A 16766-nucleotide genomic window follows, 5' to 3' on the forward strand; every position below is an offset into this window, starting at 1 on the left:
AAGCAGAGGCCAAGTATTTTTGGGAGGATTAAAAATATCTAGAAAAATAGGAAACTATAATGATATCAATGGTGGTTTTTTTTTTAGATACATAATAATACAATCTAGTGTGTCTTGATCTATATGGATGAAAGTCATCAGGATTAATATAGAGATTAGAGAAAAGCTAATGAAATATTAAATATATTTTTTCTAAAAGCAGGAAACAATTAACAAAAATATTATATAAATAATAAAAAAAATAAAAAAGCTCTAACAACCAGTCTGCTAGCTAAAGGTCGATCCTGATTGGCTGACCCACATTCCTGCGTGTCTTGGCTGCTGTGATTGGTCGAGGCCGGTTTGTTTTGCACCCTCCACTGCGGCTTCAGACTTCCTCCTCAGTGTTTTCATAAACAAACCACATTTTTCTCCCGCTTGGCCACAGCATCGGAACCGCACAGATCCGAAACATTGTGCCCAACGAGACGAGCTATCGGACAGGCCCCAGGTTCTTCTTGGGCTCGGTTTGCCCCTTCACCAGAACCGACGGGTGACTACCAGAGACTGTCATTGTTGTCGTTATTGTCCCGAGTCGTCCACGCGTGGTCGACTGCTGGATTGAGCTGCCGAGCACCGAACAGGTCATTTCATCTGTCAGTGTTATTGGACCGGGTTTCGGGACCGTAAAGAACCTCCGTTTTAGCAGGTAAGAGGTGAAACAGTGTAGACTTTCCTGCATTAGCCTCCAGGCTGCACGTTGTTATGCGCAGCTAACTAGCAGGCTAGCAGAACCAGTGGCCCACGATTCTGCAGCCTCTGGACCGGGTCCTTAGAAAGCCCATTGATCGTGATTCTGTTTAGGTCATTCGGGGCAAAGCGGCTTCACCAGAGTTCTCAGTTGCTGGTGTGGCACAAGGAAGTAAACAGAGGGAGGGCTGAAAGTAAAAAGAATCCAATAAAACGATTAATTTCCAAGTCCAGTCTTCAAAATATAGTAATGTTCGTGCATTGTAAATAAAACAAACCTTTGTGTGTTCGAATACTTTATTCTAAATGACTGTGAACGCTGTGTTATTTACTGAATATTTTTGTTCCCTTTTTTCAGTGACAGGTTCAATGGCTGTTAAAGAAAAATAACTGTGACACGATTTACTCTCAAACGTTGACCTGAAATAACATCAATGTATCATCCAGATATAATGTAGACCAAAGACGTTTAGTGTAACAATGAAAAGGCCAGGGAACACTTTTAAAAATAGCAGAAGTCGTTTTCAGACATACATGCACATAAGCAGCCTGCTGTTACCCAATCTCAAGGCCAAGCAAGTCCTTTTTTTCTGGCCTGTAACGGCTTTGAATATTTGTCTCAAAGTGGACTGCACTCCTTATTTAAAGTGCAAAAAAACTCACTTCCAGTAAATTTTGTTATTATGACCTGCATTCTTCTTTTTTTTTAGATTACATAGACTTCATTAATCTCTCTGTAGGTCTCCTTTGGGAAATTGGGTTTCCAGTACACAGCACGCGATAGTTTCATGAAAACAAGAACAAGAATGAAGTGCAAATAAAAAAACAAAGTGCAATAAATCTGGAAGATTTAAGAGATCGACAAGTAGATTTGTGCTTGTGTTTCAGGTAGAGAAAGGTGTTTTATGTTATGAAGTAGAGTTGGTGGTAAACCACAGAGAATTGTCATCCTTAAATTTGCTTTAATAATGAAGGGGGCTGATATTTGAACACTTATGTCCTGTTATAGAATATATAGTCAGTTATTCCCTAAAACTATTGCAGCTTCTTCATTAAACATGGCAATGTCTGAACTAGTTTTAAAATAAGTCAGATTAAACTCACTTTAAATCCTGTATCATTGATTTCCATAAATGCACAATAACAAAATATAACAAAATAATAACAAAACAACAAAATAACAAAACTCCGAAAGAGGGTGTAGAAATAAAAGTTAGTTTTGCTGTACAAATGTACTTACTTTCGGACCAAACTAATGTATTTACAGTACCCTCAAACAACAACATGTTATATTGTTCTGCAGACCTGGAAAACCTGTGTACTGTGCCTTTGACAAGTCATTGAAGGGGGTTGGGAGTTGCGGAATACGGTTCAAAAACAAAGTTAAACTTGTTTATCTTTATCGTCATGTTTTAATGTTTATCCACTGATATATTTTATCGTCCAAGCTCAGCCATCTTTCAGATTGTTGTTTTCTGATGAACATCACCAACAAACTCACTTCCTGTCTCAATCTTCCCACTTCCTGCATAGACATGGTGAAGCTGACAAAGGCCAAGACGTTCCAGGCTTATCTGGACTCGTGCCACCGTCGCTACAGCTGTGTGCACTGCCGTGCCCATCTGGCCAACCATGATGATCTTATCTCTAAGGTTAGTGGACTGACAGATTATAACAAATAGCAAAATGATAAATTAAATGTCTTGCAGTCTTTTCAAGGCAGTCAAGGACGAGCCTACCTCTTCAACTCTGTGTGAGTGTTTCCCTCCTATTTAACTTGAATCAGTTGGTTTCTAACATTAGACGTTGTGTCTGACCTCAGAATTACCAGCGCAAAATCTATGCGATGATATTGTGAAATCTAGCTCACCGAATCAAACAAGTTAGTCACACTTCAAGTCAATAGATAACAGGATTTGATTCCATTGAACCTTGAAGTTCACATTAGTCACTCTTCTGGGGTAGTAGGTAAATTTGCAGAGAAGATAAGAACACCTCACCAGAATGGTTTTAATGGTTCAGAATATTTTCTTCTGGAGGGCATATTTTATCATATATTTCATGTGATTGGCATGAAGCTGGACTCACTGGTGACAGTTGCTGAGAGGAGATCCCTGGACAAACTACTGTCCATCATGGACGATGACAGTCATCCTCTCAACACTGTCATCAGTGAGCAGAGAAGCAGATGGAGCACGAATGCTCCTTCCCAGGTGCAAAACAAATAGACTCAAGGACTCACTCATTCCTCGTGCTATTATATTGTTCAATTCTGAGTTTTGGGGCAGAAGTGGAGTGAAGGTATCATGACATTTTATTCTATGTTAATCTTTGTGTCCTTTGTCTTTTTTATTTTTCTTTGATCTATGTTCTTAATTTTTAGATTAAGATTTAGTCATCTTTCACTTTCTTTTTATAGAAACTTTGTTCTTGTTCTTTTATGATCTGTCGTCTGTGTTGCTGTGTGCTGATGTCCTCCCAAGGGATCAATAAAGTTTTATCTATCCATCTATTTGGCTGCGAGGTGTATTTGAGAAGGCCTGTTGTCTGGTTTCAGGGTGAACATTGGCTGTGGGCCTGCTGAGGAGAGACTGCTGCTAACAGGACTTCATGCTGTGGCTGACATCTATTGTGAAAACTGTCACACCACGCTGGGCTGGAAATATGTAAGAAAACATCTAGTCCACATTATCAAATAAATGTGACACAACTTCTCTGTGCAAGATAATGAAGGCTGACAAACACACACACAAAGTAATGGCAAAAGTAATACACTCTCTTGCAAACATTAACCTTGCAAAACACACTTTGATAGTTCTTATCTAGTATTTGAGTGTTTATCAGTTGCTGGGTCACATGTCCAACATTATTTATCATTTTGTTATGTTTACATTGCATTGAATATTGCTGTGAAGATTAAGAGAGGCTTTCTATGCATAAGACTTTTAAAAAAAGGTTTGGTAAAAGTAGTCATTGATATACTGTACATATTTGCAAAATACTAACAATTGAAAGTGCGAAAAATACGTTTTATTGGTAGGCGACCTGTTTTGCATAAAATGTTTGCATAATTTAAATATTGATTTATGGGCTTAACCTTTGCGTTATCTCTGGGTCAAGGTGACCCGAAAATAAATGTGTATCCCTCAGGGTTAAGGACGTTAAGGCAGTCAAAATAAATGCTTCATTGTTGAGCAGCTTGACCACAATTTTAATTTCTCTGCACAATTTCTATATTTTGATTAACTTGTATGATTTCTTTTTTTATAAGCTACCATAATATAAAGTATCGCAAGATTTTTTTTTTTATTATTGATTTTAGACAAAAAAGTACGAACACATAAATGGAAGATGAATAAAAAGTAAATTTAATAATTCTCTTAATATCAAATGTAATAAATATTTGAGAGTTTTCCTTTCTTTTGATCTGGAAATAATTTAATCCAAGAGACCACTTCAGTTCATCTTTCATGATGCACCCCTTAGAAACTACTTGATATCATAGCCATATCTTACTAAGATACTAAATAAAATATACATCACAATTTAATTTATAAAATTATAATAATCATAATGTAAATTAATCTCTTATTGTATGTGTTTTGTGAAAGCAATGGGTGTGGGACAGCAGTTTTGTTGGTCTATTAAGTGAGCAAGCATCAGGTTTAGCAGGCTGGGTGTGTTTTGCACAATAGTGCTATTGAATAATGGCTATGTTTTACTAAATTCTGAATTTAATGAAAGCTGATCGTCTCTGTGTTTTGTCAGGAGCAAGCCTTCGAACTGAGTCAGAAGTACAAGGAAGGGAAGTACATCATCGAGCTTTCCCACATGATAAAGGACAACGGCTGGGACTGAGCAGGATTGTTTCTTTTTCTCCTCATGACTCTCTCAAAGTTGCATCCCGTTGAATTCACAGGGTTCCAGTGTAGCTTCTTCATCCCACGTATGAGCCATTGCTGTGCCACACTTCTCACTTTATACGCCGAGAATAGCATGTGACGCCTTATCTCTTTCTCATCTTCATGTTTCCTTCAGCGTCCATGACAAACACTTTTGCTGAAATCCCAATCGCTAGTTGTGTGGGGCATGGAGTGTGAGGGAAGTTTTTCTGTGAAAGACTGGGAGATATCTTTTTGTGTGTGTGTGTGTGTGTGTGTGTGTGTGTGTGTGTGTGTGTGTGTGTGTGTGTGTGTGTGTGTGTGTGTGTGTGTGTGTGTGTGTGTGTGTGTGTGTGTGTGTGTGTGTGTGTGTGTGTGTGTGTGTGTGTGTGTGTGTGTGTGTGTGTGTGTGTGTGTGTGTGTGTGTGTGTGTGTGTGTGTGTGTGTTTCTTTTAAAGCATGTGTTTGAACTCTTAATCAGCGACTGCTCGCTGCCCTATTGCTGAATATTGCCCGATTCGAGAGATATTTAAGTTTTATTTTTTTTTGGTAAAGGTGTGAAAGTTGGAAGCCCAGATGAAGGGAGGAGAGTTTTTTTTTAAATATATTCAGTGGTTTGATTTTATTAAATTGTCAAAATAGCCAAAAACAATCAGTTAAATAATCATGAATAATCTTCCAGCCAGTTTTAATTATCTCCCTAGGTTTTAAAGTGTGTATGTGTGTACACCTGTGTGCCTCATTTTGTCAGGATCCAATCTGAATGCAGAATTTGGGTTTTAATTTTTTATTTTGGTCAATTTGTTCAGTTTCCTGTTGTGTCTTAGAATCAGCTCCTAAATGATTGTAAAAAGCCAGAAATTAATTTTTCTAATTCTTCTTTTGCTGATTGTAAAATGCATTGTGCCCGCACAATTTATTTAAATGTTGAGGTTTGGCATCTGTTGAGCTTACTTTTCGTAAGGTTCCCACAACTGCACTTTGAGCAGCATCTTCCCAGACATGGATGCAGCTTCTGATGATCAGTGTTGTTAAGCATTGGCCTGTTTTTGTCACTTTGTCAACCTAATCTACACGTTCACCGACTGCTGATGAGATTCACCCTTCCATGTGTTCTTGTAAAGGCTAACCTGTACATGTCTACATGCTCAATGGTGTTTAGAAATATGTAGCATATTTATGGTGATTTTTCATTAAAGTGCATTATTTTAACCTGCTGTTTAATTAAATACAGTGCATCTGTAAAGTTGAGTAGGATTACATTTTCTTTGACACATAAATGGGATTATCTACTTTTAAGATTGTGTCTAATAGTACCTATAGTAACATGGAGTTATAGGCTCAACAAATCAACTTTTACAAATATTTCAGTTGTCAAGCTAAGAAAAAATATATTAAAATAAATTGGATTATTCAAGAGATGTGAAATAGGATGCTCATTTAATAAGATATATAATCAGGGCATCTTTTGGTAATTTGTGATGGAGAGCAAGTTTTAAATATACAGGTGATAAACGTACTTATTTCACTGCTGTGGAGAGTACAGGGGGATTACATCAACTAAAAGCCACATGAAACGGCTCTGACCAGCACTAATAACTGCTCTTGTATTCCAAGCAGACTGCTGACAGTCATGCGTACTTTTGTCTGAGCACATTTTATTTCACTGTAAGAAGAACAAAAAATAAACGAAGAAAAGCTTACGTCAAACCTTAAGCAATGCCAAGGAAGTTCAGTCAACATTTCGATAATCAAGATATTCATCCAACCCTGACTTAAATTCAACATTTATTTGTATCTTAAATCACACAAAAGTCAAGTTCTTCTTAGATGTGATAGTTAATAAATCCAGAGATAATAAAGTAAGCCAGTGTGATCCCTAGCGTGTCATCTTCAGGCAGCGCACTTGCAGCAGAACATACCACTTTAAAAATGGAGACACGTCACTCGTATCGTGATATGTCCATATAAAAAAAATAACTAATGTACTTAAGCATCGTAATAATAAACATGTAGCAGTTATTTTTCTTTGTTGTGGGTGCCAAAGGAACGTAAGGAGATATACACTGAATATTTTACCAAGCGCCCCCGGATTGCTGATAATGGCTCTTTCCAGAAGAGGTGATCACGTGACTTTTTCCACTTCGCCATTTTCCCCTGCTACACCGGTCCTCGGCTGGCTCGCTCCGTCCTCCTTGCCCGCCCTCAGCGTCTCTTCCGGCTCCACGCTCCACGGTGCGACCAGGGAACCCCTCCGACCACACGGCAGCCTGCTTTCGTATCGCCCGGTGGAAAAAAGCGCGACCATGTCTTCTGACGAGAGCCCCGAGTACTCGCCTTTCTTCGCCGTGATGGGAGCCTCTGCGGCCATGGTTTTCAGCGGTAACTACACCCTCATCCTCACGGGCGCCTGAAGCTGTCATGTCGAGACATATCTCTCGTTACACACGTTAATACGAGGAGCGTTTCGAGCAGACGCGGTCACGGTGCTCACACACCTGCCGGGGATGCGAGTCATAGGCGGGGGGAGGCTTCCTCGCAGCGGCCGCGACCACCTGCTCGTGTTTAACGCAGAAGAGCTTTGATCCGAGCGGCGTCCTCCTCGTGACGCACGGCCTCGCGGTCCTGGTCCAGAGGCCACGTTTATTCTAGGAAACCAAATGAAATTAAGATAGAACGTTGGAAACGTCGTTTGTCGAGATGTCGTGGCGGCTTTCATTCATTCTATCTAGCGCTGGTCCTGGAGCGGTTCCGTGAAGGGCTTGGAATCGATCCAAACGTTGAACCTGTCGATAACCTGGTTATTAAAAATGATGTCCTGAGCGTGGATTAAACACGCTGCCATTGCAAATAAAAGGAGGGGAAGCCTGCTAGTCGATCACGTGACCACTTGCCCATCAGAACGTGCACCTAGCTTAGAACCCTGCACGACTAACTTAAGCGTCTTATTGTTGAGGTGGTTCAGTTGGAATCTTAAATACAGTAAAGTCAAATGTCTACCAAAATTCTTCTGAATGTGACGTCACATGAGTGGCAATGCGATATGTGTTTTGCCAACAATTCTTTTTTATGTAACACACGTTTCAAAGTCAGTTTTTTTTTTAGCAGTTTCCCCTCAACCTGTCTACAGTAACGGGGTGTAGCGACCATGCACCTTCATTCCATTTTGAATTTTAAACCAAAATCAGAAAACGAAAAATCGGCGTTTTTATTTTTTTAGTGTTTTAGTTAGATTTTTAAAAACAAGAGTCAAAAAAGGTTCATTCTTAGATTTTGTTTAGTTTTCCTAGTGTGGATTTTTTTTTTTACTCCAGAAAAATTTAATGTAAACTCAATGTATGTTAATTAAAAAAATTATAAAATGCAGCGTTGACAGCCAGTTTTTCTCATGACAATCCTAGTAGACCAAAATGAACGATATTCACATACTCTGTTGCAAAAACTTTAAAGGGCTACTAACGTGAAAACTCTCCTGACTTGCATGTTTCAAATGTTGAAGTCTTCCTCTCAAAGATGCAGTTAATCCTCATAATAATGATGATGTTTTGAAGTTATTACTTTATAAAGTTCTCCCCTGTTGGAAATCTCAGGAAAGGAGAGGGTACAAGAGTAAAGCCCATTATGATGTAATGATGGGTGGGCTTCACTCCTCCTCCAGCCAGCTGTAATCACACCCACTTTGTTTATGATAGATGGATAAAGCTTTATCAATCCCTCTGGATATCTACAACTAGTAACTTTAAATTGGACAACTCCGGGATTGATGACAAACCCCAATGTTTGACTAATCACAGCAAAGTATGCGTGGTTATGGTAAACAAGATTTTATCTCCAGAAAAATTTACAGTTTCAGTGGGCTTGGCACATTTTCCAATTTAACTATTTCAATTAAAAGAGTTTGTGGAGCTTTGTCTCTTACATCTGACCAATACAAAGTGGGTGACATGTGTTGCTGTTCCTCAGCATATCACAAGTATGAACTTTATCGGTTAGAGAATTGTTGCTGCTGATCGTCCAATCAAGTGCAGAGAGATAGTGATCAAGCTAAATTTTCTTATCATATTGATAGACAACCTTAATTTGTTTTCATTTTTTTTTTATTTGTTCAAAAATTCAAGTTGCATTTAAAATTGAATATAGAATTAACAGAAGGTACACGAACCCAGAACCGATGCACTTTCACGATATTATTCGGTATGTATTCGATTTGATTTCGATCGAACACTTGTACAGTTTTCGGAACCATCCCTGAATCTTAGTGCCGTCTTGTTTATTGAACATATTATTATATCATTACGTATTTAATGGTTGCTGCCATCTTGTGACAGAAAGTTTAAATCAAACACAAATATATATAATATAATATAAATATTTACATGTTAATTGTAAAATAAATTTGAAATGGTTAATTCTAAATTTATTTCATTTATGTTTATCATCGCCATATCAACTTCCAAAGCTGACAAAAATTGGAAAAATCCTCTGCTTGATAAACTTCTCAAACTTAATGATGTCAATCATTCACCAGACTTTTACCTAATGGAGGTGATTGGAGAAGACACCTGATCAATTTGGCTTTTAGAAATGTATCTCTTTGAATTTGTCATTTTCCCATTTGTTACAAGTGTCACCTCAGTCTAATGATTAAATACCTTTGCAAGAACAACCATGTCCTGGCAGGCTTTTCCCTGATTTTCTGGAACTCCTGTGTTTGTCTCCATGTTGTCTTGGCTTTTTAAAGTATATATGTTAACTGTGTATTGTTTTTGATTGTTAAAGCGATTTGTGACCCTCGTCTAGAAAGGCGCTTTAAAAAGAACATTTACTTACTTATAAGAGGCCCAATAAGAAATTGAAAGCAGCGTTAAATCTGAAAGTCACTGACAATGGGTGCAACATGGGTTTTACTTTGTAATCTGATCACTTGTCTGTGATGATATAGTCCTGGCTGTTTTTATTTACTAATTTCCGATTCGCACAGGATAAGTATTACCTGGGGACCTCTGGTAATTTGTAATAATTGCGGAGAATGTCTGAGTTTGAATCCCGTGTAAATGTGCCATGTCTGATTTGTAATGTAATAATTCCGCCGCAAATTACCTACTGTAATTCACCAAACACAGACGTCGGATGATAATACTAATCACGTGTGAATCAGAATGTCTGTGTTTGTAATTCTGAGTGCTGCATATATGCAACTGTAACGGACTTCTAGGAACTCACCTTTGTGTTAATATTTACTTCCGCTGCTTTATTTTGAAGGGGTTCGTTGTTGTTGGGGGTATGTTCCACATGACGAAAGTAAAGAAGACATGCGCGCTGCACAGCTACTAACTAAGTTCCAGCATTTTTGTTTCCCACACGAATACACTCGGTTACACTACTGTAACAGTCTCTTCTGTAAGAATAATTTTGGGGCAAATTTATGTGCATGTCAGTGCTCTCGCTGTTGAGCATCTACATAAATTAGGGAGAGAAACGACAGAAAATAAACGGTTGTCCACTTATCTTCTCTAAATGAAGAACACTTGGTTACACTAAATTTCTCTTTCAGTGATTGCGCTCCTTTTTACATCTGTATCTCTAGGTAATGTCAGTAAAAATGACTGTTTTACAGACTTCACTCATCCAATGTGTGAATGCACTTAAAATAACGCAGAGGAGAAGGGTTGATTTTACAAAACACCGAGGTCCCCAGGTAATACTTATCCCGTGTGAATAGGGCTTTAATGACTTAATTGACGTTTCTTTCGATGTTACTTTGTGATCAAAAAGGGTTTTTCAAGACATCAAAGACAAGTGTTTCCTTATTTTACTTTGACACAAAAATGGAAGACTATATGTACAGCTAACACAATCGGTACAAGAAAATATACTACTTGCATATTTGTACCAATCTGAAACAATCCCAGGTTGAGTGCCATGAGCAAAGCGGCAAGAGTGGTGACCCTTGAAAAAGAGTGCAAAGGGGGAAATGGGTTGTGACGTCTCGCTTGCTATAATCGACTTACTTTTTAAATTTAACAAACCTGTATTTACTGACCAAGAGGTTGATAACGTGGCTTGTATTTGAAATAAATCCAATGTAAACATGTCTTATATGCAGTTGATCTAGTAGAGCAGGGAACTACAGCCTTGTCCATTAAGGCTGTTGAACCTTTGTAATACGATGAGTTGCTGTCCTGCAGCAATGATGTGTATTGAAGCATTTGGAAACATGATCCTTAATAAATAGTGGAGTATATAGAAGCTGACATTTGACCCAGTGAGCAGCCGACTACATCGATTTCAACAACTATCTGGAGTCTTCTTCGAATGTAGTACCCAGATGTCTTCCCTTTTCCTACAGAAGGAAATAAGCCAGTTCAGTTAACACTAATGTCGTCCATTCCATCCCTGGTAGTGCTTTTGTTCCTAGACTATTGTCATGGTGTTACTGTGGTCTAAATTAATTGGTAAGTGTGGTTTATTTTTATGGTATTGAGTTGTAACCTCAATTTGATTTGTCTAATGACAGTGTATGATTTTAAATAATTTCACAAAAATGTCATCATGAATTATCACATTGGTCTCTTCACCCAGGACATTAAATTTGATTGTCCAGTCTATTCGGTTTTTGTATGACAATATTTAAATTTGTCTGGGTCACGATGATGGGTTGTAAGTGCAACACTCTATGCCATTAATAATTGACTTGGGAGTGGACATTGGTTGCATTGTTTAGAAGTATGTATTCTTTCCTTATCTGTGAGGTGACTTTTCGTTTTGAAGAACTCAACCAGATCTCTCTACTCCAACAGCATTAGGAGCAGCGTATGGAACGGCAAAGAGTGGCACAGGCATCGCGGCCATGTCGGTGATGCGGCCAGAACTCATCATGAAGTCCATCATCCCAGTGGTCATGGCGGGTATCATCGCCATCTACGGGCTAGTGGTGGCGGTGCTGATAGCAAACAACATCTCTGAGAGAGTCACCCTTTACAAGTAAGAGCTGAGAGATCCCTTTTCTGTGTCATTGAGAATTTCTGGCGAAGCCTCACTTTCACAAAAAAACAACAAAATGGTTAACTTCTTATTGGAAAGCAGTTTTATTTGAGTTCATATCCTAACCGGTCCACATTATTCATGCTGGCATGATATAAAAGCTCAGTGCTATTATTTGATCTGAGTTATCTTTTAAGTTTCATATTCTGCTCTTTTATTTGCTCAGGGAACAAGGCGAGCTGTGACACTATGTAGTTTAACCAAACTCTGTAACCATGGGTGCTAGGGCACATAAATGTCTTCACATCTTTATTTCGCCAGCTATTACTAGTCATAAATTGAACATGAAACTATAATAAAGAATTTAAACTGTGCCATGGCATAAAGTAAATATTTTCGGTGATGAGGTGGAGGTGAAGAAGTCATTTTGACAGCTTGGTAAGTATTATGAACTAAAACATTTGTAATGGTTACATGACCGCCTCATGGCAAGAGGGTTCCAGGCGCACCACAGTCCAAAAACATACAAACATGGGTTGATTGGGGGAAAAACTCTTAAATTGTCTTTGGGTTTGATTGTGTGTAGTTCGGCTGGCGACCTGTTTATTCAGTCATTGTAATGCAGATTTAAATGTCTCACCTGTGAGAATAAAATTTAATTTTTTCTTACAGAATTTAATGCAGAATTAATGTCATTTGTATCCACCTGTTTTGGCTTTGGTGTCTGACTGTGACCTCTGTCTGCAGGAGTTTCCTCCACCTGGGAGCTGGTCTAAGTGTGGGCCTCAGCGGACTGGCAGCTGGCTTTGCTATCGGCATTGTAGGCGACGCTGGTGTCAGGGGCACAGCCCAGCAGCCTCGGCTCTTCGTCGGCATGATTCTCATCTTGATTTTTGCTGAGGTCTTGGGTCTTTACGGCCTCATCGTGGCCCTCATCCTCTCCACAAAATAAGTGTGTGCGTGCTCCCGACACCATTTCCATCCATTCCACACCAAAGCGGCAAAAACATATAGATTTTCACCTACTTTCATTACACCGTGTGGGTCTGACAGGATGGGATAGCAGCAGCAGAAGCATTTTGGTGCTCGCTGAGCGCTCTATCATCAGTAGATGTGATTCATCGTGTTCTTTAACGCCATCCACTTGTCAGGTCCACTGTGTACAGAACGGGCATGAAGATGTATTGGTTGTTGTGGGATGATGTGTGGACAGTCTGCCTGATATGTTGTCTGATCTTATCCTGTACAGTGGTCCAGCGTCCCCACCCCCTTCCCCTCGCCCCTTACACCTTTGTAAATGTAGTAACCAGTCTGTGCTGTGAGTATCAACGTTGTCCCCCTCCGCCCTCACCCCCTGCTGACTTCGGTTTTTCTGTTGGTGGTTTTTGTCACTCTCATCTGAGACGGCCCAGGAATCACATTCTAGTATTTTTTCATGTTCTGTTACTGGGGACCACTTTTGAATCACTACGGTGAGGAGCTGTTCAGATGTATTTTTTGTTATTTATGAGAAGCTATGAAGACTTTGACTCAATGAAACTCTCTAGATGGAAAATGTTTATTGAAAACCCTATATACATAAACTATATAAATGATCTGTGTATAGTTAGATGAATTGCACTGTGGGTGTTTGTTCCTCTGGATGTGGTGTGATTATTTATGGAGGTTGTCCACGTGTGTGTGAGTGTTAGAATGAGGCGTGTCACGTGTGCAAGTGGATTTGTTCAACAGGAAATTATGAAACACTTGTGTTGTTACCTGTAATGTTACTGTCTGGAGACTTTGTTTTATTCAAGATTACTGTTCAGCCATGCCTGTCATATTTCCAAATAAAACTCAACCTCCTCCAGAGCAGTCTTTGTCCATGTTTTAAATAAGTTCTCATTTGTTTTCTGCGATATATGTGTTGTACATGTTACTAAACTTTTGTTTTTGTGGACTACAGTCCTAATGTCAACCAAAGCCCTAACCAACAGACATAAAGCAGAGATGGGCGTCATACGTAAACTCTTTCTGTTTGTCTTTACAATGAATAAACATGTCTGCTGAATTACACTTTTGAAAATCCATGTTTTTTTTTTGTACCACAAATCAGGATACAAAGTACTGTACCATTTTCTTTTTTTGGTCTTAAAAAATATATATTTATTTTACAATGGGTATTTAAATTGGCTGCCAGTTATGATAAATTATCATTTGGTTGATTTCTGATAAAGAATATATATATATATAAATAAAATTAAAAAACTTTAGGTAAAAGACTGTAAATGCATCCAAAATATTCTGTATATTTCAGCCAGTTACTAAATATTTGTCGTTTCAATATGAATGCCTGAATGCCAAGCAAATGTATTGGTCACGTGTGTATTAAAGGTAAAGTTTATTAAATGTAATGTTACTTTTAATCCAGTCCACAAGATGGCGCCAGGCAGTAGACTCGCTTGTGTTTTTAAAAGTTTCTTTCATTGGCCAATCTTTGAACACTGGATACCATAGAACACAAAGCCTCTCAGCTATAAACCTCAGCTTTACCCTGTCAATATTTATGTCTACCCCATGTTTTATTAGACCTACCCAAAACAATTCAAACAAAATAGAAGAGACATTATGGATAAAGAACATCCCGGTTCAAGAACGATCTTTCTATCCGTCTCCTGTCCAGATCATGATTTTTTTATTTAAATGTAATGTTTTTTTTATTCATTATTTATATTACATCATATGGTAAATATTCTAATTTTAATTAATTAATTTTATTTGATAAATCTTTTTCTTCTTTTTCTTACATTTTTATATTCTGTAATGCCATCCCAACGTGTTCTGTTTACAACACTGGCAATAAATAATTTCTGATTCTTATTCAAGTTTTATTTAACCCCTTCATCTTCAGGCCTTACGAGTCTCCGCCCCTAAAACTAGACCTGGACCCATCAGTGTCCAGAAGAGTTTTTTTTGGAGAGAGGGAAGCAGCCAGGCAGCATTCCTGTTGTCTCTGAGGTGGTGGAAACACAGAGGAGCTTTTCACGGCAGCACCATACCACAACCATTAGTTAATGCTGGAATGTGATATCGTCATCGCTCTACCACAGAGGACTAGACATCATGGACGTTGCCAAGTTCAAAGTAGCTTTTTAGAGTGTGACCTTTAGCTAGCCACACAGAGAGGAAAACACACGATGAGCTTAGGTACTTAAAGAATGCATTTTTACGTTATTCTGCTCTTTAAGATGAATTCTTCTTTGAACTCATGTCTGTCTGTTTCTCTGGTCCATCTCCTCACCCAGCAGCTGACCCCTGAGATGACTCAAGTCTGCACATAACTGTCCCTTTGTGCCATTGAAACATGTCTTTTTTTAACTGTCTTCTGAAAAACAAGAGTGTGGTTCAGTAATGAGAAGGAACATTGAAGCAGCTTCAAATGTTAAAACCTGTTGCGAAAAATAAATACAGTAGTATTGATGATGAAATACCATATTTGTTCACACATAACGGCTGGTTTAAAGTATTAGTGGAATTGGAGAGAAAAAAAAAGAAAAGCAGGCAGACTTCAGCTTCATCACACTCGTGTTTTGTTTGTCACTTTCTCAGGGCTGATTGAAGAGTATGTTCTGCCAGTGTACACTGGACGGTGAGGTTTGGGAGGAATTACAGGGTGTAACTACTGTCTAAATCTGATCGCAGCTGCACTTCTAAACTGCAGACATTGGCTTTTTTACTGACCACATAAATTCCCAGATTCACCAGTGTTTGACAGGAATGTCAGCTGCTGCTTGAAACACACTTCCACATAATCGGAGCATGAAGTCAAACCATTTGGATTTTGTTTTCAGTTGAAAATACTTGATGTTTGCTCATCCAGTTATCTTTGTTTTCTTCTAGGCCAGTCTTCCTGTACACTGGGTATTTGACTATATTTAGGCCTGATTTCTAAAAACAAGCGTGAACAGTGTGCGTATTGTGTTTCAATCTTAGCGCTGAGAGAGCGCAGGAGTGACGTGACAATGCTCTATTGTCTCCAGGCCAGCACACAGCTTCCTGCTGGGTTTGAATCCACAAGATAGAAGCACCAACAAAGTTATCACAGGTCCTTTTTTTTTAACTTTTCTCCCAAAACAATCCCCATGAAGGTGTCATCACTTAGTTTAAACCTACAGTGGATGTTTAATGTTCCGAGACTCTGAGAGTGTTTTGACTGGATACATGTCTCGTTTTTTTGGGGTTTTTTTTAGACCTAGTTGATGTTGAGACTCTTCTGACATGCTAAATGTTATTGTGAAATAAATCAACACCGTCTCTCCTCTCAACATGCCTTCCTAACTCTATCTGAAACACTTCTCATCTGCACTCTCTTCTTCGCATCCCAGGTTCAATGATTAACCACAAAAACTAGAGTTCTGATGAACATGTTAATATTTACCTCTGCCGATGAAGGGCAAGAAAAATAAGGACAGACTTCAATTATATTTTTAAGAACCGTGTAGTTCGGATAGCCAGCGGAAAAGTTCCAGACCGTCCCTGTCACCTGCTGTCTCCTTAATGTCAATGCTTTTTGTGATATTTAAAATGCAAAAAAAAATGTTAGGGGAGGCGAACAATGAATGTTTTAAGTGAGAACAGAATCAGAAACTTTTCCTACTCAGACGTTGATGGTGGTGCAACAGTTTTACTAGTCTTCAATTTTCCTGTGTCCACCTCTGCACTATTTCTCTCCTCGATAGTTTTGTGTGACAGTTCTCAGTGCTTTCGCTACTTTTATCTTCCTCTTCTGCTTTTTCACTTTGCTCCATGGTGTGACCCAGAACTCTTGCTTGAAAAAGAAGGTTTATGATTTTAGCCTGACATGAAATACTTTCTCAAGACATCAGCTTCCTCTTTTGGTTCTTAAATAAAATGTCAGATGTATTTTTTATATTTAAATGACCAATCAGAGAGCAGTAGATGTCATTCATTGAATGAGGATTATTCAGCGAGGATCAAATGTCCATTTCATAAGTTGTTGTTAAAATGTTTTCTGCAGAAAAATGATAATTACGGAATAAGATCTTCTTTACTATACTATTCAGGGATTAGCTTGCATTTTCTTAATCCAATGTATATAATTAAAGTTAGATTTAAACCCAGGATCGTCTGTGCTGCACATTAAAACTCATATTTGTAATGGTAATGTGCTGA

The 16766-nt window shown here is 38.6% G+C and overlaps 2 protein-coding genes across 2 annotated transcripts; both read left to right on the forward strand.

The window, feature by feature from the left end:
• The first annotated feature begins 382 nt into the window (after positions 1–382).
• On the forward strand, positions 383–5856 carry ypel3 (yippee-like 3). Its single transcript, XM_087809885.1, has 5 exons — positions 383–688; positions 2263–2381; positions 2439–2482; positions 3287–3395; positions 4498–5856. Exons 2-5 carry the CDS (start codon positions 2265–2267, stop codon positions 4585–4587), a joined length of 360 nt encoding a protein of 119 aa, XP_087666011.1. The 5' UTR covers positions 383–688; positions 2263–2264; the 3' UTR covers positions 4588–5856.
• A 907-nt stretch (positions 5857–6763) lies between these two features.
• LOC148065518 (V-type proton ATPase 16 kDa proteolipid subunit c) lies at positions 6764–13443 on the forward strand. Its single transcript, XM_087809435.1, has 3 exons — positions 6764–6992; positions 11411–11594; positions 12342–13443. The coding sequence occupies exons 1-3, from the start codon at positions 6917–6919 to the stop codon at positions 12544–12546; spliced, it is 465 nt and encodes a 154-aa protein (XP_087665561.1). The 5' UTR covers positions 6764–6916; the 3' UTR covers positions 12547–13443.
• The last annotated feature ends 3323 nt before the right edge of the window (positions 13444–16766 follow it).

This window comes from Callionymus lyra, chromosome 15 (assembly GCF_982586985.1).
Source record: "Callionymus lyra chromosome 15, fCalLyr1.hap1.1, whole genome shotgun sequence".
NCBI lineage: Eukaryota > Metazoa > Chordata > Actinopteri > Syngnathiformes > Callionymidae > Callionymus > Callionymus lyra.